Raw genomic sequence first — 23888 nt, forward strand, 5'->3', positions numbered from 1 at the left:
ATCATCTCACACTTCGGTACTTTTCTGTATTTTACATTTGAAATACTTGATTTTTCTTTTAATTGTTGTTGTTTTGTTGTCTTGAGGTTGTTTTTAACCTTCGTGCAGTGAAATCAGATCCTGCAGAGGAAGACTGTTCATTGAGAGGTGCCTAGCCAGCAGCATGACTTTTCCTAAACTTGAATTTTAATTAATTCCTCAGTTTTGCTTCTTTTGGGCTCCTCCTCTGGACAGAAATGCCAGACAGGATGAGACATTTCCTTCACTGCTGAAAAAAATGTAGTTGGTAAAGTTGTAATTCAGGATTCTTGCCTGTATGAAGTGCCCGGTGCAGGTGTCCTTGCCTGGTATCTGTGGGACCTTCTGTTTGGAGAGGCTTGAGCAAGCCTGCATATGGAATAGCCAGACATCATCTTCTGCTTGGAGGGGTCTGTGAAGAGTTAAGCTGGTTCTCGGTGTCTTACAAATATTAAGCCTCATGGGAGATTTAGGTATTTGTCTCTATGTTGTGCATATTGAGAAAGAACAGAGAACAGTCAAGTGGGTTGCCTGAAGTCAACCAGCCTGTCAGAGCTGGGAATAGGTTTCCTGGCTCCCAGTACTGTACTTTAAACCACAAGATTAGTCTTTTTTGAAAAGGATAATCTCTATGTTCAAAGAAGGCTTTATAAAGCTCCCATTAACCCCGGTGCCGTACCTAGTGAGGAATCTAATTTATGTTCTGGCAAATGAAAGCAGTTTCGAAGACCTTAGTGCTGCAGGTCACTGTCAGACCTTCAAGGTTCGTTGCCACCAGTTTAATTTTTCTCCTGCTTGGATTTGACTCTGTTGTTTCTGAGAAAGGAGGAGCAAAATTGTGCTCCTGATGAAAGATTTTCAGAGACATCCAGTTGTGGATAACTGAGAACAAGGTCCATGCAAGGCTTTTTTTTGCTATGCTTAGTTAATGTACAGAATATCTAATGTTCCCATTCCTTCCTTGAAAGAAAGAGATACCTTCTGGCAAAGCTCTTTTTTTTTTTTTTTTTTTTTGGTTGCATTTTATCACTTAGTCAAGATCTGAAGATCTGAATTCCAGTAGCCAGTGACTGGAAATGTCCTTTCAAACTAAAATGTTGAACTTTAGAGTTTACCCCTGAGTCCTCGAGCTACCTTATCTGAACAGCAAAGGAAATTTTTTTCCAGTTTTCTTCTGTTATCAAGGTGGAACACAGCATCTGAAAGTTAGAGAAGTAGCAGTACATTAACCTCAGCCTTGCTTTTACTCAAAGATTGCAAGTGTTTTACAGGGTTGGCTAAAAATTATCTAACTTTTGGGTGGGGGAGGAGGGAGAGACGGACAGAGATTTAGCTCTCATCACTGAATGCATGAAGTGAGAATAAAAGCCAGGGCTTTCCTGATCCCATGCTCTACTAATAACACTTTTACAAGCTGGTTATATAATTATCTGTTACCATGAGCTTTTTTCCCCCACTTCAGGCAGATCAGCTTTTTCATCCAACCAAAGCGTTTTGTGCGGATCTTTGGATAATCCAGTGTCATCAGTTCTGCACTGAATTGCAGAAACAAAACTGGCTATTACAGTTTACAAGATGTAACAGACTTTGGGTTTGTTTTTTTTTTGTAGTTGTTGTTTTTAAATATAATGAAACAAGTCAGTGGTGGGTTTTTTTCCTTTTTTTCTTATTCTGGATGGCAGGAAAGAATTTAGGAGAAAAAGGTACTCCAACTATGTCTGTGGAATAAGTGTTACAGCAGTAGACCTGGTTTCCTCTGTGTCTGGGCAATAGTTTACTGCCCTTCTCTCAAATTACGGTGCTCTTTATGATATGTGTTTTAAGAGTGCAGTTAGCATTAACAGTTATGAACATCATAATAATAATTTGCCGTTTCTGGCAGATATAACTATTATTGTGTAAATAGCCAGGTGTTTGTAGCAATCTGCAAATTTATTGGCTATAAAGACTACATTAAATTAAGCTAGAGAAAGAATTCCTGTATGGCGTGTGTTTTGAAGAAGATTTTCATCCTGTGCTCTGGAAGGAGAGCCACAAGCACTCCGTCACCTTTTTTATGGAGCAGCCTTGCCAGATGTGGAGTAAAGCGTGGAGCGTCTGTCTCCTAAGCACGCAAAGGGCTCCGTGTCGTTTCCCTTGGCAAACAAACACACATGTGAGCCAAGCTCCTTCCAGATGGGAGTGGAGGTGGTGGTTCATGGCCACCTTGGGCTGGGGGATGAAAGTCAAATTACTTGTAGTGTACCACGAGAGGCAGCTCCTGAGATTTTACGCTTTACTCAGCCTCAGAACCCTGGGACTGCCAGCTTTTGGCTTTGTTATTTTGAGCAGATCCTTCTCCCCTCTGCCTTTCCCCAGATGCAGGGAAGGGACTGGGAATTCCCATGGGGGTCCCTGCTGCTCCCAACCTCAAGAGCGGTTGCCTGGGTCACCAGGCAACCCTGTTGGTTCCTGTTTGGGTTTTCACCAGGGCAGGTCCATATGTTCCACAGGACATCCGAACAAGTGCCGGATGGGAAGGTGGGTTCAGCAGCAGTCGCTGAAGTAGAGGCTCTGAGCCCCGATCAGGCATTACAAGCTGAGGGGGGGAGGGCCTTTCCAACATCCAGTGAAGTACAGATTTTTTTGGAGTACAGATAGAGTGTGAGTAGCAAGAGATAACTTCTTGTATTTATTTTGACATAGGATCCCGCAGTGACGTGCATTAGGAAGCCAGGTCTGTGTAAGGAGCTCTGACTCGCATTACAACATTGGACTGGCTTGAAACACCATTTCCTATTTCAAGCCTGTCCCTTAGTGCGTTTATATCTCATCAAGGTGGTAGCATCTGTGTTTCTTAATAATAAAAAAATTGTATAAAAGCCATTAATTTTTCTGTCAAAGTATGTCTGGACTGTATAAGCTTGGAATAAGTTCAGAAAGTCTGATAAACAAGGGGATGATGCTGTTGGCTCTCCAGAGTAGTGCAGACACTTATCCAAAAGTACAAAAAAGACCTTTTAGCTGTAGTTCTACAAACTCTTATGTTGTGGAATAGACGTGTGTTTTTAAAACTTATTCTTAGGTTTGAGATTAAGCCTGTTGCAAACAGGCAGCTCACACATCCAAGTGGCTGGCTGGCTGCTTCATCAGGGTTTATACCAGTAGGCAGCTATTTCATACTTCTTCAAATCTTTCTTTGCTAAATCAGTAGAAGAAAGATGCTGGGACTTGGATTTCACCGTGGCTCTGCAGTGGAACTCACCCACCACCCATATGGGCCATGCACAGTGGTAGAAACACGAGGGGTACCTGTGTGTGGCTGCAGGCTCCCTCGGTGGCTTTTCTTTTGTCTGACCCGGAGTGAGGAGGAAGAGTTTTCAGTGCTGGCAGCACTTTAAGGCTGATCTCCCTGCTGAGCCACCAGCCAGGGCTTGTTTGTGGTGGGTATGCTGTGGGCTGCGCTCCACATTCTGTGCAGCATCCAAGGGGAGGCAGAAGAATAGCTGGCTGTGGAGATCAGATTAAAGGGAAAAAGCAAGGCTTTGCAGCCTTTTTCTGTCTCGATGTATTTTACTGTTTCATCCTGCTTTTTTGGGGCAGGGGTGAGCGGGGACCTTTCTTCCCCTGTTCAGAAGCCAAGTCATTTCTTTTTTTTGTTTGAGGGGCAGAAGGGATGTGAGGGAATCACCTGACTCCTTAAGGGATGATCTGGACTTTCCGTTTATTTTGAGGTTCATGAAAATAAGTTATTTCATGATTTGCTTATCAACTGGCAGCTAATATCATCCTGGAGTGGCAGGGGTGAGGGGCAGACAATGTAAATGCCAGAGGAGCACCACTCCTTTCTGTTACAGGAGAAGTTTTGTGGGGAGAGTGCAAACCAGCTGCATAGCTTGGCCGACATGGTGCCTCAGGAGTGCGTGATGGCAGGGAGTAAATCCTCCGTGAGTTTTGGCTGATGCTTGAACTAGAAAAGTGGAGGATAGACCTGTCGGCTGTATCAAAAGCAGTAAAAAATCCCTTAAAAAAATTATTTCCCCAGTAAGTTTTGAAATGTTTGCAGAAACTTTAGCCAAGCAATCCATTCCAGATTTTGGCACTCATCCTTTCCCTTCCCCGTGCTCATGCTGAGCAGATGAGCGCAATGGGCAGACCTAAAATGAAGAGCATCTACAGTCTGATCTCATCCTCCCTCGCTGCCTTTGGCTGGAGAGGAGGAGGAGCTTTGAAATCGGATTATTACTTCGAGCCTCTTGGCTTTGGAGCTACAGACTGTTCCCCACGTTGCCAATGGGCTTAAAAGCTTAGCAGAACTCCCACTAGGTACCCAGGAAGCCTCTTACTGCAGGAGATGGTGACACGGCAGGATCAGCTGTTCTTTATTTATCGTGCAGCTGAATTGTCTGGGGAGGGACCATCGCAAACCCGCTGGTGTTGTTTCCAGAAACAACATCAAAAACAGGTAGAGCTGAGCTGATGCTGTTCCCCACCAACATGACTGTGTTCACCCAAGGTGTTATGTAAAACAGTTGGAAAAAAACCTGCTGGTAGTACTTAGCCATAAACAGGAATGCTAAATCCAGCATATGTGGAGAGAGAGAGTTTGGGGTTGTTTTGGTTTGATTTTACTAGCAAGGTACCGCTGGCATGAGACTATGAGAGCTTAATCATATATAATCTCTACGATACTGTGGGTTAGATTCAGAATGGTGCCGACCTCTAGCTGTCTGCTCCCCCCTTTCCTCACCCTGTCTTCCCAGAAAAAAAAACCCAAAAGCCTAAAACAGCACAATCTACAAGTAGTTTAACGATCTGAATCCATCTGATACTCCATACAAGCGCAACTACTGGGAGAGGTCCTTTCTAGGAGATAATAAATGATACCTTTCTGAGGGTGAGGCAAACAGGATGCAATTCAAACAGACTGTGTTTCCTCTCACACTGTTGTGTTTGGAGGTTATTTTCAGCTAGAGGAGTTGAACTTGTGGCTTGGGCAGTAATGGTCAGCCACTTGGTGTGAGGGGGGTGGGATTGGTTGGGGATTTTTTTAAGGGCACGACCCCAGTACTTTTCCAGTAAAGGCACAGACCACTGATTAGAAATTTAAGCACACTGGTGTTAGGCTTGCTTTTCTTAATTGCCCTTCACAGGCCTCTTGGAAGTCTTCCACGGGATCTGGAAGAGGTCTGCAAACCACAGGCTGGAGACCATCGGTTCTGCTGAGCCTGAAATTTCATGTAAAGCCATGTCAGTGCCCAGTGCGACGCTTGCCCCTCCGCCAGCGTAACTGGCTTACGGTAAATGGTGTAGATTATCTGCTCCGAAGGAAGAGGGGATTATATTGAAAGGGAGAAATGATCCTTTGGAGGGAAATAGCACGATCTCCAAATGCTTTGGCTGCTAATAAAACTGCTGAAAAAGAAGGATGATTGCAGTGGCATCAAATGTCAAGCCTTATGGCTCCTCTCTCAGCCTCACCACTGAGTGAAGCGTGCCCCTGGTGAGGATGCTGTGTTAGTTTCTCCATTTGTAAAATTGCTCTGCATGTGGGTGTGTGCCTCCCCTTCCTTCACAGGTGCTACAGGGCTTTACTGAATGTTCTTTAAATGCTTTGATGCTCTGGGATGAAAGCTGCTCTAGGGGCATAAAGAACTAATATCTAACTATTAAACAGTAACTAATCACTTATTACTTCAGAGCTTCAGACACACCCCGTCCATCTGACCCTGTCCCCCATATTTTGCAGGGGAAAGAAGTGGAATGAGTAGCAGTTTTACATCTTTAAAATGCTGACAATGCATAAAAATCATAACGAATGTAGTTCTTGTCATAAATCGCTTGCACTGCAGGCAAGATGAGCTGGGAGGAGAGGAAAGCATTATTAGCACTGGTACATGGCTATGGTGCATGAGGGAACTGGATTGATCGGTCTGAAATCTCTTTTCAGTACAGTTTAGCCGCCCAGCGTGAGCTACTCGTATTTGTTTGTATTACACAGCAGTGAAAAATTCCAGTTGGAGGGCAAGCAGCTGCGTGCTGTGCAAATAGGAGAGGGTCCCCGTCCCAAGGGAGAGATCAGGCAGCAGGTTAACGTGGGTGGAAAACAAGAAGCCACAACTGTTCTGGCAAGTAGATAGAGAGCACAGTGGTCTCGGAGTTTTAAGCATCCTGACAGAGGCTAAAGGAGGACAAAATATGAGTGTGCCTATAAACCAAGCCTGGAGAATTCTATCCTGACCAAAATGTCCATCAGCATTGCAAAGAGTTTGCATTTTCAAACCTCCTTAGGCTGAACCAATGTTTGTTGCATCCCCTTTTGTAGCTGAAGGGAGCTGCTGGAGGAGAGGATGGCTGACGTTACCCGTTGCGCTGCTGGCACCAGCGGGGAGCACGTGGGATTTGTTCTTTGCAAACAGCCGTAATGTGGAGGCAGTACGACAAATTCTCCCTGGCTTTCTGTTTATGACCAATCTCCCTCATACAAAGCTGCCATCTCACACCTCTGCTCAGCCCTGGGGTAACATTGTGCTCCTATTTACAACGTGCTTGAAGTAGCCTTCGAAGTCTGCTCTCAGAAAGTTCAGGGAGGTAGAAATCTCAGAAGGCACTGACAGACTTTAAGGGGGAACCTGAAGAAATGGAAAAAGGGAATACCTTTGCTGCTCCTGCTTTGTCCCCCTACCCAAATGATAGTCCCCTTCTGACAGGATAGCTTTTCTCCCTCCTCATATGTTTGCTCTTCATCCCTTGCCCTCACATACACACAAGACTGGAGGCTCAGAGAACAGCTGGGACCACTGCAGTGACAAGTGTCACCAAATCTCTTTGCCTCATACCCCAAAGCTATTGTAGAAGGCCAGCCTGGCTCCCCCTGAGCTCTTGGTCCCCAGAGGGTGAGGTGAAGATGATGATGTTTCTTTAAAGACAGCTGCTGACTTGCTCCCCACTGCCAGGAGCAGGTTCAGCACCCACTTTCCTTGCAGTGGAAAGGCAGAGTGAAGAAGTTGGAAGTCCTTTTAGCTCAGGAAGCCATAAAGCCCTGGAGCATCACAGAGAGAGAGGGCAGTGTGCAGGCTCCTGCAGGACTGTGGGGAAGATGAGAGAGGTCCATCCAACTGCAGACTTGGATGACAGGTAGTGTTTCCGTCTAGCTGCTTAAAATTAAGATAACATGGCTGGAAGACTCCATCAGGACCAGGAGTCATAACTTCTTTCTGCCTTTATGGCAGCCAGCTAAACCCACCGCCATTTGTGCTCATAGAGACAGCCCTAATGCCCTCCTGGCTTGTCATGCAGAGCACAGCACTCTCAGTAGGTTTCATATTTTGAAAACTATTTGTATATGATGGCAGGAATCCCAAGCAGGAAGAATGTGGCACTGGGCTGCAGGCAGCATGCTGGCTGCTGGGTGGGGGCTTGTGTTTCTCAGGCATGCTGAGTATGTCCTAGGGGCTGAGCACACTGACAGACCAACAAACTGAGTTGTGGGGATTGGCAGAGGAACTGGCTCATGGTGTAGCTGGGTCCCATCCCCTCAGCTCCAGGTTCATGTCCAGCAGGACATTGCTATTCATTGCAACAGCCTTCTGATGCTGCTTTGGGTGAATTGGTGGCTGGGTGTGTTCTGTGGCCAAAAGGAGGTTGCTATGCTTTGCTCTCTGGGATGTGTTGGGAGGAACAGTGGCCCCTCCCCAAGTCTCTGTGTCCCCCTGGGACAACTGGCTCCTTGGTGGGGAGGGCAGCAGGAGCTCCTTACCAGAGACGGGGAGCACGCACAGTGGCTTTATACTGATGGGGATAAATAGTGCTTTTTGGAAGCATTTCAGACCTGCAGTTGACTTCCCATCTTCCTGCCCGATCCTGGTACTCTTTGGCATGGGTTTGCCAAACTTTTGCCCAGGTACTTGTTGTCACTAATTATCTGTGAGGGGAAAAGAACATTCTGACTCAACTCAGTCAGAAATTTCAGCGCATGGGCTGGGGTTGGCTCAGCACATCCGGGTGGTGGCTCTCCGTGATCTCCTAAAGCCTCTACAAAAGCCCATTGAGTCACTTGGGAGCATTGCAATGGAAAGCTGATAACGGCAGCGGTATGGAAGTAGAGATGAAGGGATTGGGGTTTTTAAACTGATGGCTAACTTGGACAAGGCTTAGCTGTGCTTAAACTGGTTATGTCCATCAGATTCGGTTATAGATGATTCAGCTCCAGCACAGAGGAAGCCTTTAAATTGTAGTCCTTTACCTCAGCACATAGCCTGCTCACACTGGGGAGGAGCCTGTCTTCTGAAATGAAGGCTCCAAACTTCATGAGGCTGCCCCCTGAGCAAACAGCTTGCCAGGAGCTGGAAGCTGGATGGCTGCTTTCCATAGTTCAAAAAGCCAGTGTGTGCAGCAGCCCCCCACCCCCATCACCTCTGCACTGGGTTAGTGACAGTTGGTGGTGTCAGTGCTGTGGACTCATTTGTGGACTTTTATCCAGAAAGTTGACTGTCCTTCCTCTCAAAAATCAGGGCAGATACCAAAAAGGCATATACTTAGTGGGGTGTGGGGATTGGGTCACCACATGTCCTGAAGCCACAGCACTTCTGTGCTGTCAAGGGCATGAGTGAAGTAGTGATTGCCACAAAATGCAGGTGATGTTGGAGTTGAATCCATGCTCACAGCAGCTCTGGGGGAGCCACATTTGTTTCAGACCCAGCCAGTGGGGTTAACCATACCTGCCAGGGTGCCTGGTGTGGGGCAGCAGGCACTGGGCAGGGGGCCCTTCTGTTCCAGCCCACCCCTGCCAGCTATTTTCCCAGGGAGTGGGGAGGGATAGGTTGGTGCCCTCTCACCCGCCCCTGCTAACCCTGCACTGGGCCAGTGCTCCTCCTGGGAGAGGTGGTCACCCTTGCTCCCAGCCTTGCTCTGGCGGCTGCTTCTTCCCGACAGTCCTTGCCTGACTCAGGGGGGATTTAGTACCGGGCTGGGGGGAGGGAAAGACGTTAAACAGGCTTTTCCCTAATGAGGTGTGACGCCAGCTGGAGAGGGGGAGAATCCTGCTTTTCTCCTGTCTGTTGCTCTCTCCAGCTAGAGGAGGAGGAGATGTGTGTCCCCCCCTTCCTCTGCTGATTTGCTGCCTCTTCTGTTTCCTTTCTGTGCTGTCCCCAAAGCGTTTTGGCAAGGTTCAGATTTCTGTGCTCACAGCTCAGTGCTCAAAGAGAAAAGGGGAAAAACAAAAGGATTGGAGGCGTGGGGAGGATGGTGGTGGGGAGGAAGCCCAGCCGCTCGCCCCAGCCAGGCTGGAGGAGTGTGGGGATGGGTGACTGGGGCAGGGTTTGCCCTCAGGACCAGGGGTGGGGGTTTGGTGGCTGCTTTCTCCTGAGGGTACCTGGTATCACTTTGGCCTGCTCAGATGTGCCACTCCAGGACCGTGCTGCTTTGCTGGCTGTCCCTTGTTGGAGGGGAGGACTGGAAAAACAAAGTTGATTCCTCCCCTTGCAAAATGTGGGCCAAAGTGTTAGGTGAAAACCTGAGAGGATGCTAACTCTTTGTTTGCGGTCCTGAGATTTTAAAATTTGCCTCACATCTTCCTGGTGTCCCTGTCATTCCCACAGCACCCTGAGTGTGTGCAGGAAGTCCAGGATTAGGTGTTTGAGGACAGGAAGCTGGAGAATCCACTGGGATAGAAAATCATGACATTCAGTTAAACAGGGCCAATGGACCCAGCCTTGAGAAATTAAAGTTCCTCTCACTGCTTTTATCCTATCTCAAGCAGTGATAGAAAAAATGTAGGCAGAAACAGTACAGGACAACGTCAGTATCTTTTTTCCAAGACCACTAATCATGGTTATACTTGGATTGTGCCTGTACCATAAGCTGCTGGCAGTGGGTGTTCCTCTGGTAGGGACCAGAGGACCAGGATGGGCTCCAGGCAGCACCCATGGCATTGGCGAGTGCAGTGCAAGTGTCTTTCCACAGAGGTGCTGACCAGCCTCATGCCTGGTAAGGATGGACCCTCATTACCCCCCATGCTATGCGTGTGCTGATTAATCCTGGCTTGTGCCAGAGCCCTGTAACCCAGGGTGGCACCAGGACTGCACCCAGGCCCGTGTTGGTCTGTGTGCCTAGTGCCCCTGTCAGCCAGCAGCTGTGAGATCTCTCAGCAGCTGTGTCAGGTCCCCAAATTGGTGCTGCACCCCGCTGTGAAGACAAGGACAAAGAGCACCCATCTAGGAGAAAGGAAGCAGCAAGAGATGGGGGAAACTACCCAGCCAGGTGTTTTAGTCCCTGCCCAGGAGACTGCACCTTGTCCAGTGCCCTAGGAATGTCCCCTGGCTCCTGGGATGACCCGCCAACTCAAAAAATGTAAAGGTCACTCCCGGGCCTGGATAACAATGGCTGCAGATAGGGGCTATCTGAGCCAGTTGTGGCCACTGCTTAAGGAGTGTTAGTCAAACAGCAGGCTGAAAAGGCTCACGGGAAGCAGTTTAAATATTCCTTCATACAAAAGGCTGTCACATCCTAGCAGAGGCAGACTGCTGACTGACAGCTTTAATGCACAAGTGTAATGTGGATGAGGGAGAGGCTGAACCGAGCAGAGAGAACATCCTGGAGACTTACTTTCCCCTGCCCTTTATTCTGGGTTCTAATATGTCGTTTTCCACAAGTTGCAAGTTTATTGTGGTACTGTGGTAACACACCTGGGATATTTTAGCATATCACATACTTTAGGTCCTCCATTCTCCCCCCTCTCCCCCCGGTATATTTATAGAAGGCAGATGTCCACTAAAGTATTTTACAAGTAAAGTAAGTCAACACCTCTCAAATACTAACCACTTACCAAGTGGTAAGTAGAGCCAGGGCCAGGAGCTGGACTCAATCCTTGCGTGTCCCTTCCAGCTCGGGATATTCTACGATTCTAAGTGAATTTGCTCTGTAATTACTATTTACATAGTGTGATTACTATTTATGCAACAGTAATATCACTCTCTCCAAGGGATGGCAAGCAGCAACTGCAGTTTTTGTATTAACTTGTCGTTAAGCATCTAGAGGCCAGAAGAGACATTCCTGGGACTTTCCCTGGCCCTGTGGCAGGGATGCTGTGTCAGGCTTTGCCTGCCCACTGCCCTTTCCTTGCCTCGAGTTTCCACACATAATAGCTGTGTTTAGTACATTCTTCACGGGGCAGGTGTCAGGCTTCCGCTCGTGAAGCACTCCAGGTCTTGCACAAGAGGTAAATAAGAGCAGTGTTGATAATGAAAATATGCCATTAATACATTTCCAATAAAAAACTACAAGCGGCATTTAATCTGCAATCTGTTATCAATAATTTTATTACTGCAGTTACTGCGGTCTAATAAAAAAGCACTTTCTCTTCTTTATTGGGTAAGTGCCAAAACGTTTATCCTTTATTCTCTGGCCATTAACCTTTATTCCGTAGCCATTAGCTTAGCCATTTGTGTAACAGTCTGTTGAGTAACATTCAAGTAGAAATTTGTATTCAATCCATTATTTACTCTGAAACCCAAAAAGAATAGCTTCTTATGCCTATGTTGTTTATCCATATTAAATCTTGTTAAGTGCTGTATGCTACTGATGATAAGTCTTATAGAAAGTGGATTTTACTTACTGTGAATGACTTTCTGGCATACAAATAAAACTGTAATTAATCAGTTTCTGCATTGCATCTTGATTTGAACTCCATTGTTCTGAAATAAACCACGATACTCTTCATCAAGAGTTGAGGCTTTGGGTCATGAGGTCTGACATCCCTCCATCCTTTCTTTCTCTCTTACTATGAAAAAAAGTAACCCAAAGAGAATTAAGTTAAAGAATCAAAATGCTTGCTTTTCTTTGAGCCATTTGCTTGCTAGCTTTCAGCCATTTCTGGCAATCCATCTGTAACTGCTGCTTCTCTGTGTAAGTGGCTTTTAGGGCCACGCTTTCTGAGCACACTTTTTAAATGAACTCACCAGTGTCAGTGAGTGGAACCAAACCAGGAGAATGAAACTGTTGATTCCTGCCCATCAGCTGAACATGGGAGAAATCACGGCTTCCTTGTTAGGCTGTAGTATCTCAACCTCACTGAACCCTATTTTTCTGCATCCAGACAAAAGCATTAGTCTTCTGGCTGGAGACTGACATTCAGTGAAAGCCTTTCAAGGTCTTCCCATAAACTCTTGCAATGAAGAGAGGTACTAGAAGCAGTATTTTTAATGATGGGGAAGGTCGGCTCCCTTAGTGTGTACTCTGCAGCTGTACATGTATGTGAGGCTGCTCGGGTCTTTCTGGTCCTGATGAGCTCGCAGTAAATTTTAAGGAATTAGTTTGATGATTGGTTGTTTGGTTTTTTTTTCTCTCTCCTTTCTGCTCAATAGGAACTGGAAGCTGCTCTTCACAGGGATGATGTGGAGTTTATCAGCGACCTGATCGCCTGCCTTCTTCAAGGTTGTTACCAGCGCAGAGACATCACGTGAGTAACCCACTCTATGGCTTAAGCACTTTGCAAGGGGAGCTAATTAACACGGTCTCGGGGATGTTTCACGGCTTTAGAGTGATGACATGGCAGTGATCAGCAGCCACCAGCAATCAGGCCAGATGCTTCACCGAGTGGAAGGGAATTCCAGCTCTCTTGGGTTGAGTTGTAGGCTTTTGATTGTGCAGACCCGTTAAGCAAACTTCTTTGTTCAGATGCCATGCAACTGTGTTTGATGCTCTGCGGCAGCATCAGTGCCTACAGTGAACACCCACAACTGCTGTTATACTCTGCACTATGCTTGGTCAAATTAGTGCTATCACACTAAGTGTTTAAATCATCACATATATTTTTGGCATTTATATGTATTGCATAGCATAAAACTGCTCTGCAGCCACCTCACTTGCATGGAAGATCCCATTGCTTTACATAGGGGCAATTACGATTATTTTCTTAGAAATAAGAGGAGTAGTGCAATGACTTCAGTTGCAGGGTGTTGGAAAATGATTTGGCATATTCTTTTGGAGTTTTGACATCCAGAGACACTTAGTTAGTGTCCACTAAAGTAGCCTCCCAAATTGAGACACCTGTAGGACATCATTCTTTAGGGAATCGCCACTCACACAGCAAAATGTGCTCCCAGTGATAGCGAAGGTTTGTTGCAGTGTGTTTTATTTGTTCTTCTGTGAATCATGTAATAGCAAGGCATAACTGTGGAGATGAAGACAGTTTGGCAACACATGCAGTTGCTTTGAAGCAACCCTGCTCCCCAAGATCCCACTGTTGTGGAGAGGCTTAGGGTGGTGCATAGGCACAACCATAGATGCTTGCATTGAAAGCTCTATTTCTAATTAACTGATAATGTTCAACAAAAATTATATAGTTAGGTAAGTGGCAAGTGTATATATATAAAAACAAAATTCTCTTGCATTTCCATGTTGACATTCAGGCGTCTGTACTGCATTTATTGTCTCTGAATTAAACTGATGTGATGAGAAGATTGATTGTAAAGGGACTGCAGTCATGTATATCTTCTTCATCAAAATAGCCAAAGAGCAATATAATCCAGCCTAGAAACATTCAGCAAATTTATTTCTTCTTGCCAAAATCGTCAGAAAGTAGTGGCTTAAGTGTTTTCACCCACCATAACCAGCTCACCCTTGTGAGCAGTGGAAGATTTGTCCTTTATGAAATTCATAAATTCCACATTGTGAGGTTCTCTAAAACTCTCCACATCTAAGACTGTCCACGTAGCAATTGCATTGTGTAATTGCCTCCCCTTTCACAAGTGTTTTAACTCACAGAATTCAGGGATGAGTCATGGGTGAGTCGCTGGGCATTGGCAAGTTGTCTGTCTGTCTGGGGAAGGTTACACATGTACGTGATGGCTAAACAATGTTTACTCAGCATTTTGTGTAGGTCCCAGATTGTGCCCATTTAGGTCTAGCTTTGATTTACTCTGAGATGCAAAATCTACAAGGAGGCAATGCCGACTCAGAAGGAAGAGCTGTGCCTTTGTGCAGCCTGGTCAGGGTGCACAAGCAGCATGGGCAGGGACCTGTGTGGGTGTTATTGTGTGTCTGTCCGTGTACCAGAGGTGCCCAAGGAAACCGAGGAGTGTGAAGCCACATAGTGAAGTTGTGAGAACTTACACCTCCCCCAAACAGCTGTGCTAAGGAAAGCGTGAGGTGCCTGGAGGAGAAACCAGCTGCACTCTTTCTGCAGCACCTCCTGTAGAAGGCAACTACCTCGTGGGCAGGGGTATAACGAGAAAAGAGCACGACAGGAGTAGTGTGGTGGAAATGGCTGAAGGAGTAGATCAGGGAAACTGCCTGGAGCCACTGGGATGTTAGAGAGGTGAGCTCTGAAGCACTGCAGAGGAAGCAATGGGGGAGGCTATCTGGAAACAGAGGGAAAGGTGCTGTATGCAGAGGCAAGTCATGAAGGAAGAAGCATTAAGATGTAGTCTAAACATTAAATCTGTAGATAAATTAGAATAAAAATGATGGCTTGGATACACTTCTCAGAAACAAACTTAAGACACTGTTTCACACCTACAAACCAACTGCAGGATATTTATCCAAAAGCCTGAAATTCTCCTTCTTCCTTTTCACATTTATTTCCAACACCTTTAACCCCAGTTCAAGAGGCACTGGCCTTGTCTGATGCACAGCTTCCCTACTGTACCCTGTTTGTCCCCAGTTAGTGGTAAGGAGTTTAGCCTCTAATTGATTTTTGAGTACTCAGCGGACAATGTAAGACAGCAGACTTTGTGTGGGGTTTATAGTTGGCTCTTCACGGTGGGCCAGGACTCCATACTTTTCTGTTGCAGGCAGGAGGTATCTGTGTTGTGTGGGAAAAATCAGCAGTTTCACAGATCATCACGGTGGCATTATTGCAGCATCTCTTCAGTCATTTGTGCTCTGCGTCCTCCTGCTGAGGCTGTGAGCTGTTAATATCGAGGCTGTAAAATTCACTCCCTGTTGCACCTCAGAGAGAAAGGCAGGAGCTTGTTCTCATCCTTGTTCTTGGGCTGGAGCATTGGGGCTCAAGCAGAGGATGCTTCATGTAACCTCATATAAAACATGGTTTGCCTACCTCTCCGAGGGGTTTTGAGGTTTAATTAGTTTTGTATTGTGTCTTACATCTTTGATGGCCAAAATGTTATCTGCCTATGCTTTCTCACAGTCTGTCTGGGAGCAGCTTGTAGTTCTTGTCACATCTGTTTTGATGGCGTGCAGAACTTGTGGCAGAGCTGGGCTGCCTGGCTTTAATCATGCATCATAGAGGGGTATAAAACTGTCACATACCTTTGCTAATTATAATGTGTTCTCAAGTAATTTTGGAAGTGACTGAGAGCCCTTCTAATGCACAGTTTAACATGCTCTAGTTTGATTTGCTTTTCATTCTTTGGGAAAAAAAAAAGATTAGTACTTTTGTAGGGTTCTATGTTCCTTGGTTTTGAAGTAGAGCAGCTTTGCCTTGGTTTTGATATTCTTTATGACAGCCTTTTCAAAAGAAAAAAAGAAGAATCACATACGAGAGAGAGACTGTTTTTTACCTTGCTTGATGGCTAAGGAGTGTTGAATGTCTGGTAACGTAAGACTTTCTTTGAGTTATGGATATCTGTGTTTAACTACAGAGACTACTTAATGGGATGCTATGTGATCTTCTCCAAACTCTTATTTATCATAACCTATCATAGCTGTTAGGAGCACTCCATTGACCTGGTTCTTGCCATGTTAAGTTCTGTAGAAATACAGAACAAAAAAACCCCAGTTGCCTGTATTTCTGACTTCTGGAATCTTTAGCAGTGACTCTGTAGCTGTCCTTGCCTGGCACTGGGTGCTTGGAGCACTTGGCCAGGACAGTTCCCCCATTGCTCTCCTCTTTTCACTCTGAGCCAAAATACTTCTGTGTCATGATCTGCAGCTTTTGTTGTTTTATAAATCCCCTTCATAGTTTCCACATACCATCTGTACCATCTAACTACTAGCAACGCAATAGGCATCATTCTCTGCTATAGGCATGGTTTGGTTTGATGCCTCTGAGATTGCCCTTACCTTTTTCCTGCTTCTAGCTTTTCTGCACAGGTCTTAAAATCTCCGTGTTTTCTTTTAATTGTTTCAAAATGCAAATACCTGGAAAGAAGAGAGGGAAAAAACTCTTATCAGATTTTGGGGGTTATAAAAAAATAAACAAAAATTAAGCAGTTTGAAAAAGTCCTGGTGCTTGCTTCAGATTCTCTCTGATATAAATTGGGTAGCTGCATACTCCCCAGGGGCTGCTACTTTAATTCCAGCAGGAAATGCGATTTGATGACTTGTATGAAGACAGGAAGATCAGAGCTTCAGCTAACGGCAGCAGCCGCAGCAGGAGCCTTCTGCAGCTGTTTTTAAGTAAGAAGTGATGGTGTGACATGGATGTGTACACTCAACTAAAATATTCTAGAAAAGCTCCCGCTGTTCAGCATTTCTTTGGGTGAAGCTCATTCTTCACTGCTCTGTTATTGCACTTTTGCCATTTTTCTAATGTGATGGCATAAGAAGTTTCAACGACTTTATTGTATTTCTCATTGGGATGCATTTTGTATGTTGATATTGTGCCTCAAAAAACATCTTAGTTGTTTTTTGCTTATAACATTTTTTTTATTTTTTCAACATAGACAAAGACCAGAAAGTGAGGAGGAAGAAAAATAATATCTCTGGATTTTTTTTTTCTATGCTCCTTGAGATTATTTTCTTTTTTTTACACCTCAGGAGGTTGGTCCATCACTGTAGCTGAACACTCTGTAACTGACTTCTGTGGTAGAACAGACAGCATTTGCTTCCTTAGGAACCTCAATTATTGCTTTTCTTGTTATTTCTTTCCTAATGCATTGGAATTTTTTTCTTCCCGAGTGGATCATCAATTTTACACCCCACCTTAAGCTCTTTCGGGATCTGTAAACTAGCCCTGGAGGCTTTGACTTGTAGTTTGCACCTGGTTTATTCTAATATGGATAATAAGATGATATTCCATAACTCCTCTTCCCTTCCCTACAATTGTCTTAATTATTTCTTTCATATCCTTAGTGGTGGCATTGAAAAATACTCCCAGTATAGCATCTAAAGAGCTATATTTCCTACTTGTTGAATTGCCAATCAAGAGTACTGCCACTATTCTGCATATTTTCCAATGCTTGTTCTGTAATCACTTATTTGAGCTTTCATCAGAAAGAAATAGAAATGATCTGAAATCATCTAACGCATTGAGGCACAATGCCCTTTTCTGAGGACAGTATTTAATAGCTCTGGGTATTTTGCTTCTTCCTTCTGCTTTGTCACTTTTTCCCTTCCTTGTCCTTTATTCTGAGTGGATTCTGCCTTTACAGGGTACTTTGGAGGTTACCCCAGCTCTCATGTTTTGGTAAAAGGGACCTCAATAAAACACTTAACATGTTGAAATCACCCTCTGCATGTGACCACATGAGCTGTGTCCTTCAAGAACTGCTGTATGTTGGTCCAGGCTAGGGGATAAAGTGGCAGGTCAACAGGAACAGCCGGCAAACCAGTGCCAGGTTTTCAGGCTCATGGATACTGTGGTGAACTGAGCTACTGTGGTGAACTGAGCTGTGGGAATAGCTAAGCCAAGGTACTAGGACAATCTGAATGAATTCAACACTTCAGTCCATGCCATAAGATGTGGGGCAGGCAGCCTGAACTCAGTCACAGCAGACCTGGTGCCCATCACATTTGGAAGGAGCTTTAACAGCCGGCTCTCGCAGTTGTGCCAGTGACCTTGATTATAACAACTGCTCCAATGGCCCAGCCACAAAGCACCTCACTAACTCAGAATCATATTCATGAATGCCAAGTGAATATCAACAAGATCAGCATTATTTACAGTCTGACTTTTAACAGGTGCTGCCTTGCATACATCACAGATATTGGTGGATGGCCTCTGGAATCAACTCAGTATCATTGGCACAGCAGACACCATTAGGGGGCAAGGGAGATGAAGTGCCTACATTCCTCATCTTAAATCTAATTTTAATATTTATTATAATAATAGCCAAGCCATGCAAGGTGAGCCTTTTAAAGGGTAAAAAGTGAAAATGAGGCAGCTGGCAGGTGTTGGGAAAGGAAGGATGAGATTACAGCAGTAAAATAACACGGTCATTCAGAGATTAATGAGAAGCACAGTGGAATAAAATTACAGGGCTCAAGTATAACTAAAGCTGAGTAAATGTCTTTGATTCTCAGATGGATAAAATGAATCTTTAAAGAAGAGTTTGAAGAAAAGTTGGTAGCGTGTTCTGGAAGTGCTATTCCATAGATGTGGAGAATAAGGGCTGAAAATGGTGGAAGAAAAAGAGGAAAAGCTGTTATTGTCAGGGCAGATGGATGAGAGACAAACAGATTGGATTGCTGGGGAGAGGGAGTTATGCAAAACACTGACAGGGAGGAATAGGTGGCTAAACTTCAAAGAGCAGTCAGTGAAGGGTCTTGGAGAGACTGCAGTGATGTCATCGTGCCAATGTCAGAGCATGAAATATGAAAGGGACAGCTGTATTTATGAGTTCTTGATGTTGCAAAGCAAGTACTCTGGAGAGGAGGAAGAAAGCAATTATGAAAAAAGAAACTGAGAAGGCAAGTGAAAATATCTTCTACTTTCAAGGGAGAAGACAAAGGATTATGGAGAGAGGGGAATGGGATGTGGAAATTTTCCTGATATGAAACCTTTGCCCTCACTTCTGAGACTTGTGTTTCAAGACAGTGATGCTCCAAAACACTGGTGCGAGATTTTTGCTCCAGCACAGCTGGTTTTGCACACCACTTCCCAGCACCCAGCCAAGTTCAGAAACCAATCTTTAGTCCAAGGGTTAATGTTGGAGAAGTTCTGAAGTTTGGTTTTTTTGGAGCCTTTTAGCCTCAGTGGGCTCAGTGAACAGCTGGGATGGCTCCTGGCCAGCTGCTAGGCCACTGCAATAATTTGGTGTGTCATTCCAGCCTCTGTTCTGAGTCACCTATGCTTTTACTTCTTCTCCCATTTCACCATCCATCCTTCTTCCTCAGTTTCTTTCTGGCCCAAACAGTGTAGTGGTTTAAACTTTAGAGAAAAGAAGATGAAAGACCTGTTCTGAAACAAATCCCAAAAGGGACTTCTTTAGGACCTATTTATCTGTAAAAACTTGGTTTTATCCAAGGTCTCCAGAAACTTGTAATGTGTGGGGCTGCTGCTAAGTAATGAATTTGCTAAGCTTATTTGCTTCAAGGCAACCCCACACTAGATATTTTGTGCCTCACAAGAGACTCTTTCCTCTGACATTAAGTGTATTTTTCTATGAGCAGCAAGGCACATAAGGGCTTGTTTCATATGGATTTGTGCTATAATACACCATGTGTCCTATTTCCCCATCATCATCAAGACAATAACTCTAGCTTCTTCCCCACAGTGCTCATCATCACTGTAATACCCTAAGGTCCTCTCTACAGCCCCTGAACAATCAGAAGTGCTTATGCCACAGCAATACTGTTGTCTTTCCTTGTGGCTATGAATTGGGAGCATGCTTTCTGTTGATGGGCACTAGGAATGAACAATGCAGCATTAAGCTGGCTTCACTTGTTCTTCAAGGATCCAGGAATGAATAGTAAGTAATGATCCTCTTCCATCCTGAATGCTGAGCACGGTAAGCCCCATTCCTATTTGCTCTTTCAGAATATGGGAGATGTATTTGGGTCTTTTGTAAGTTAATCAGCTGCAACTCCCAAGGGTTGATCTGCTTCTCTTCAGAAGGAGAGTCACCGTCAAATAACAGCAGTAGAAAAGAAAGAAGCATGTGGATTAAAATTGGCAAGCACATATCAAAGCCTGTTTAGATGCAGGTAAAGTAATTGATGGATGAAATGAAAGGAAATGCCATCACAGAGAAACCAAAGCCCTTGCTGTTCAATGACAAGGTGAAAGTTGGGTTCTAGATACATTCCTTTATTCATCCAGAAGTCTGTGTTCATCCCTCCTGAGGTAGAGACTGCTATGGCTCGATCTTCATTTCATCACGTCCAGAGTGGCTTCTTGTTGGGCATACGCTGTGTGGTTGGTTGTCAAGGTCACACAGAATAGGACACTAAACTATTAAGAGTCAAAGTGGGCACATGAAGCAGCCTGTGGCAAGAGCAGGGAGTGCAGCAACCGTTCTCACACTTCATTTGTCTGTGTGATCATCATCATCCCTCCCTGCACATCTTTTCCAGGTCAGATCAGTAGCCCAGCATGCACAAACTGAGGACTCCCTTAGCAGAACCCTTCAAAGCAATACCCAGCTGTCTGCATCTTGCCAGGCCTTTCACCCCTCACCAGTGTCACCCAAATCTCCCCCCTCAGGAATGATGGAGATGGCTTCCCCCAAGGTACTTGTTCTCTCCTGAGCACTCAGATCTTTCTCTCTCTTTTTTTATTGTATCAAACAACCTGTAACTCCTTCTTGGGTTAGTTAATAAATAGTTCTAACATTGGTTCTTTTTGTTTTCCTTTTTGATCCTTCAAGAGATTGCCTTTTGTTATTCAAAGCCGAAGGTACTTGACACAGAAGCAATGCAGAAGCCCCCGGGCTTCAAATCGATGTCCTGGCTGTGGGATCCTTATGCCTATAAGTGATTCCCATCCTGAGTGTGATACGCCTCCGGGAAGAAATTGGCAGAGAAGAATGCAGCACTCTGAATTCCTGAGGGGTGCTGGGAGGCATCCATCCATGTGGGGACTGGAGGAGATTCACCTACTGATCAGGGAGCAGCATTTCATGCTGCCAAGGGACCCTCCTGCCTTTGTCTGACTGACTTTTCTTTATAAGGCTGACAAAAATCACATCTGGCTTCCTATCTATCTGTTGGAGGGAAAGGTACCTTCCTTTCTTAAGTTGCCTCAGAAATGTCCAGGTCAGATGATTTTGTTTCCAGGCCCAGGAATTGCTTCTTGAACTCTAAAGCTGACCCTAGGAACTGATGTGTCTTGGATTTACTGCTCTGAGGAGAACCTAGGTTCTTTGCTTTTCTGTTGCATCCAAAAAGTGACATAATTTACTGATACCATTAAATCTGTCATAGAATCATAGAATCAGCCAGGTTGGAAAGGACCTCTGAGATCATCAAGTCCAACCCTTGATCTACTACTGCCGTGGTTACTAGACCATGGCACTAAGTGCCATATCCAGCCTGATGATGTGCCTGTAAAATCTCCAGTTTGGCATCAGTGTTGCTTAATCTTCTCTTGGTGATCTTATGCTTCACCAGAGGACCAGCTGTGCCCTGCAGGTCAGTGTGTTCTTCCTGCAGCTGGCTGTCCTACTCTGCACCAGTACCACCCACTTCAGTACGGTTCATCATGACATCTCATCACCATTATCTTCCCATCCTTTAGTACCAATGTATCTCCAGTACCTTCAGTGCACAACCCAGTGTTGGCTCTGAGACTCAGGACCTCTCTTCTGCCTCCTGCCAGTCTGCCTTTACCACTGGTCTCTATTGTTCATTTTCTGTTTTTGAACATGACAGAATATTCTGCACTTCAGGATCTCGGGGGATTCTTGCCTCTTGATCTGAACATACTCTCAAGGAAAAATTCATGTTCCCAGTCTAGCTGCAGTGATAGATCTCCTTGGATGGGGAAGTGTTGGGCTCCAGCTCTCCTCAGCTCTCTCACCCTATTCACTAGCGTGCCAGGGAATTCATTGCTTAATGAAAGCCATTTTCCCTGACCCTTCCCCAGACAAGATCAATGTCATCACATGGCAAGATATGACCTACACTTAGATATCTCCCTTTTATCTTCTTGCAGAATCACATGCTAGCTTGACAGCAAAATTTCTTAGGTGTGATGGTAGGCATTTTCAGTTTTATTGTTAATTTATCATAGCTGGTAGGGTGAGATAACTTCTTTCCCTGGTCCTTTCTACCTCAGACATAATATGTGATGGCATCAGCACTGGTACCATTTGCTGTGCCTCCCTTTCTGGGTAAAGCTTTAGTAACTAAAATTGCCTCTCTCTTGGGCTCCCTTGGCTCAACAGATTGATTCCTCAAGGAAGGAAAAGAGTGGCTGACCCTTTTGGGAACAGGCAGCTTGTCCCTTCTGTGACGGATGGACTGCTCAGTGCAACCCCCAGTAAAGAAGCAGAAGCCTCTTACTGATTGAGGGACACTCAGGTATTCTTTCCGTTCAGACAGGCAGGATATCTGACAGACCATCTTACCAGGAGTTTTCTGGAGGTTCCTATATGTCTCCAGATGCTCAACACTTTACAATTTCCACCATAACTCAATGAATTGAGGTCTCTATTTTTAAGCAAGAAGAGAAAAAGTAGCTGCAATATCATCTGCTTTCCTCTGTGCTGGAGCTATGGTTCAAGTTTCAGTGAGATGGAAGGTAGGAAAATGCATGTTAGTGGCTGATTATAAAGATGGTTTCCTCTTGGAGTTTAAACCTACCCTTGCTGATCTCATGGGCTGTACATCACACTGAATGCAACTGCTTTCTTATTGCACCCTTTGCCTAAAGGTTTCAAAGTAATATCTTAAAGGTAAAATTGAATAAACTGAAGTACAGAGTATCTGTGGGGGCAGCACCTTTGACGTGAACCCTGAGTCAAAACCAGCAATGCCCACAGAAAATAGCACAATCACTCTCTAATTTAGTGTATTTATGTAGATGTAAATAAGGGAAAAGACAATTTTTGAAACTGTCTCAATTTATCTTTTATTTGTATTCATTCAAGGTGAACAATCCTTTCTGTTCATCTATGGCTATATTAATTCATATTTTCACAAATATACATAACAATACTGTTTGTTCAATATAGTGATGTTTCAGGATCTTTCAGCAGAGTGATTTTTCCCCCTTTTTAATCCAGTTATCCAACTCATTGATTTGTCATTACCAGTTTTCACTCAAATTGCAGCATCAGTAGTGGGGGAGGGAGTTCTTGCTTCTCTGTCCATACCACTGCCCTAAACACCCCTGCATGCACTGAGAGCACAAGTCATCCCTTCATGGAGATTGTGCAGAAACTCACTGAGTTTGAAGGAAGGGTTGAGCCAGCATTGAAAGACAAATAAGCAGTCATTATATTTTAAGTTTTATTTTAATCCCATTAATATTCTCTGAATCTCTCTGGGCAGTGTGTGCACTCTCCTGCTTATCCCCTTTGACCCCAGGACTTTCTCTTCCTTTAGTACCATATGCCTTCAGCTGTTGTTTGGGATATTTCTGGCTGCTCTGGTTTCATAGCTGCTCATATTCCTATTTCTTCCTTCCCATAATCAAACGAAAAAACAACACAAACAGCCCTTGCTCCTACCTACAAATCAAATGCAGGCCCCTGCACCCAGCATGCATCTAGTTAACCATATGTGTCTTCCTCATCCTCCAAGAACTGCATAATCCACCAGGCTTGGCAAATCCAAACCCTCTTTTCTCCAATGCTTTACGTCTTCACATCAATTGCTTTCTTTCCCTGGCTTACTTGGCCAAATAGGCTGCCGGTCTCTTGGGATGGGGAGATGGATGCTGGGCATCTGCTCACTTCTTCCTGCTATTGTGGTGGGGAGCGTGAGGGGGAGCAACAGCGAGGCAGATAAGGGCAGTGAGGAGCAGTTGGGCATAGGTAAAAGAAGGGCCATCAGTGCCTTCAGGCTGTGTTTCCTTCACCCAAAATTAATTTCTCCTTCTCATACAGAAGGAGAAGCAACAACATGCCTCTCTGTTGCCTCCCTGTACTTTGAGGTGTTAGAGGCAGGACCACAACAGGCCACTCCTGCTGATCCCAGGGATGGTGATGAAAACAGAGCAGCCCTGGCTCACAGAAGGGTGCTTGGAGCCTCCTACAAGCAGGAATATGACAGGACAGTTCAAAGTAACAGGTATGTGTGATTTCTCTTGCCAGTGCTGCCTTTCT

General features: G+C 44.9%; 1 protein-coding gene across 1 annotated transcript in view; it reads left to right on the plus strand.

Moving 5' to 3' along the window:
• Positions 1-23888, plus strand: part of LOC108492483 (cat eye syndrome critical region protein 2) — a 101726-nt gene that overhangs the window by 37403 nt on the left and 40435 nt on the right. Inside the window, exon 2 of the mRNA XM_017804900.1 lies at positions 12360-12454. Within this exon, the coding sequence (XP_017660389.1) occupies positions 12360-12454 (95 nt within the window). The remainder of the gene's footprint in view (positions 1-12359; positions 12455-23888) is intronic.

The sequence above is a fragment of the Lepidothrix coronata genome, unplaced genomic scaffold, assembly GCF_001604755.1.
Source record: "Lepidothrix coronata isolate B3197 unplaced genomic scaffold, Lepidothrix_coronata-1.0 Scaffold10, whole genome shotgun sequence".
Lineage (NCBI taxonomy): Eukaryota > Metazoa > Chordata > Aves > Passeriformes > Pipridae > Lepidothrix > Lepidothrix coronata.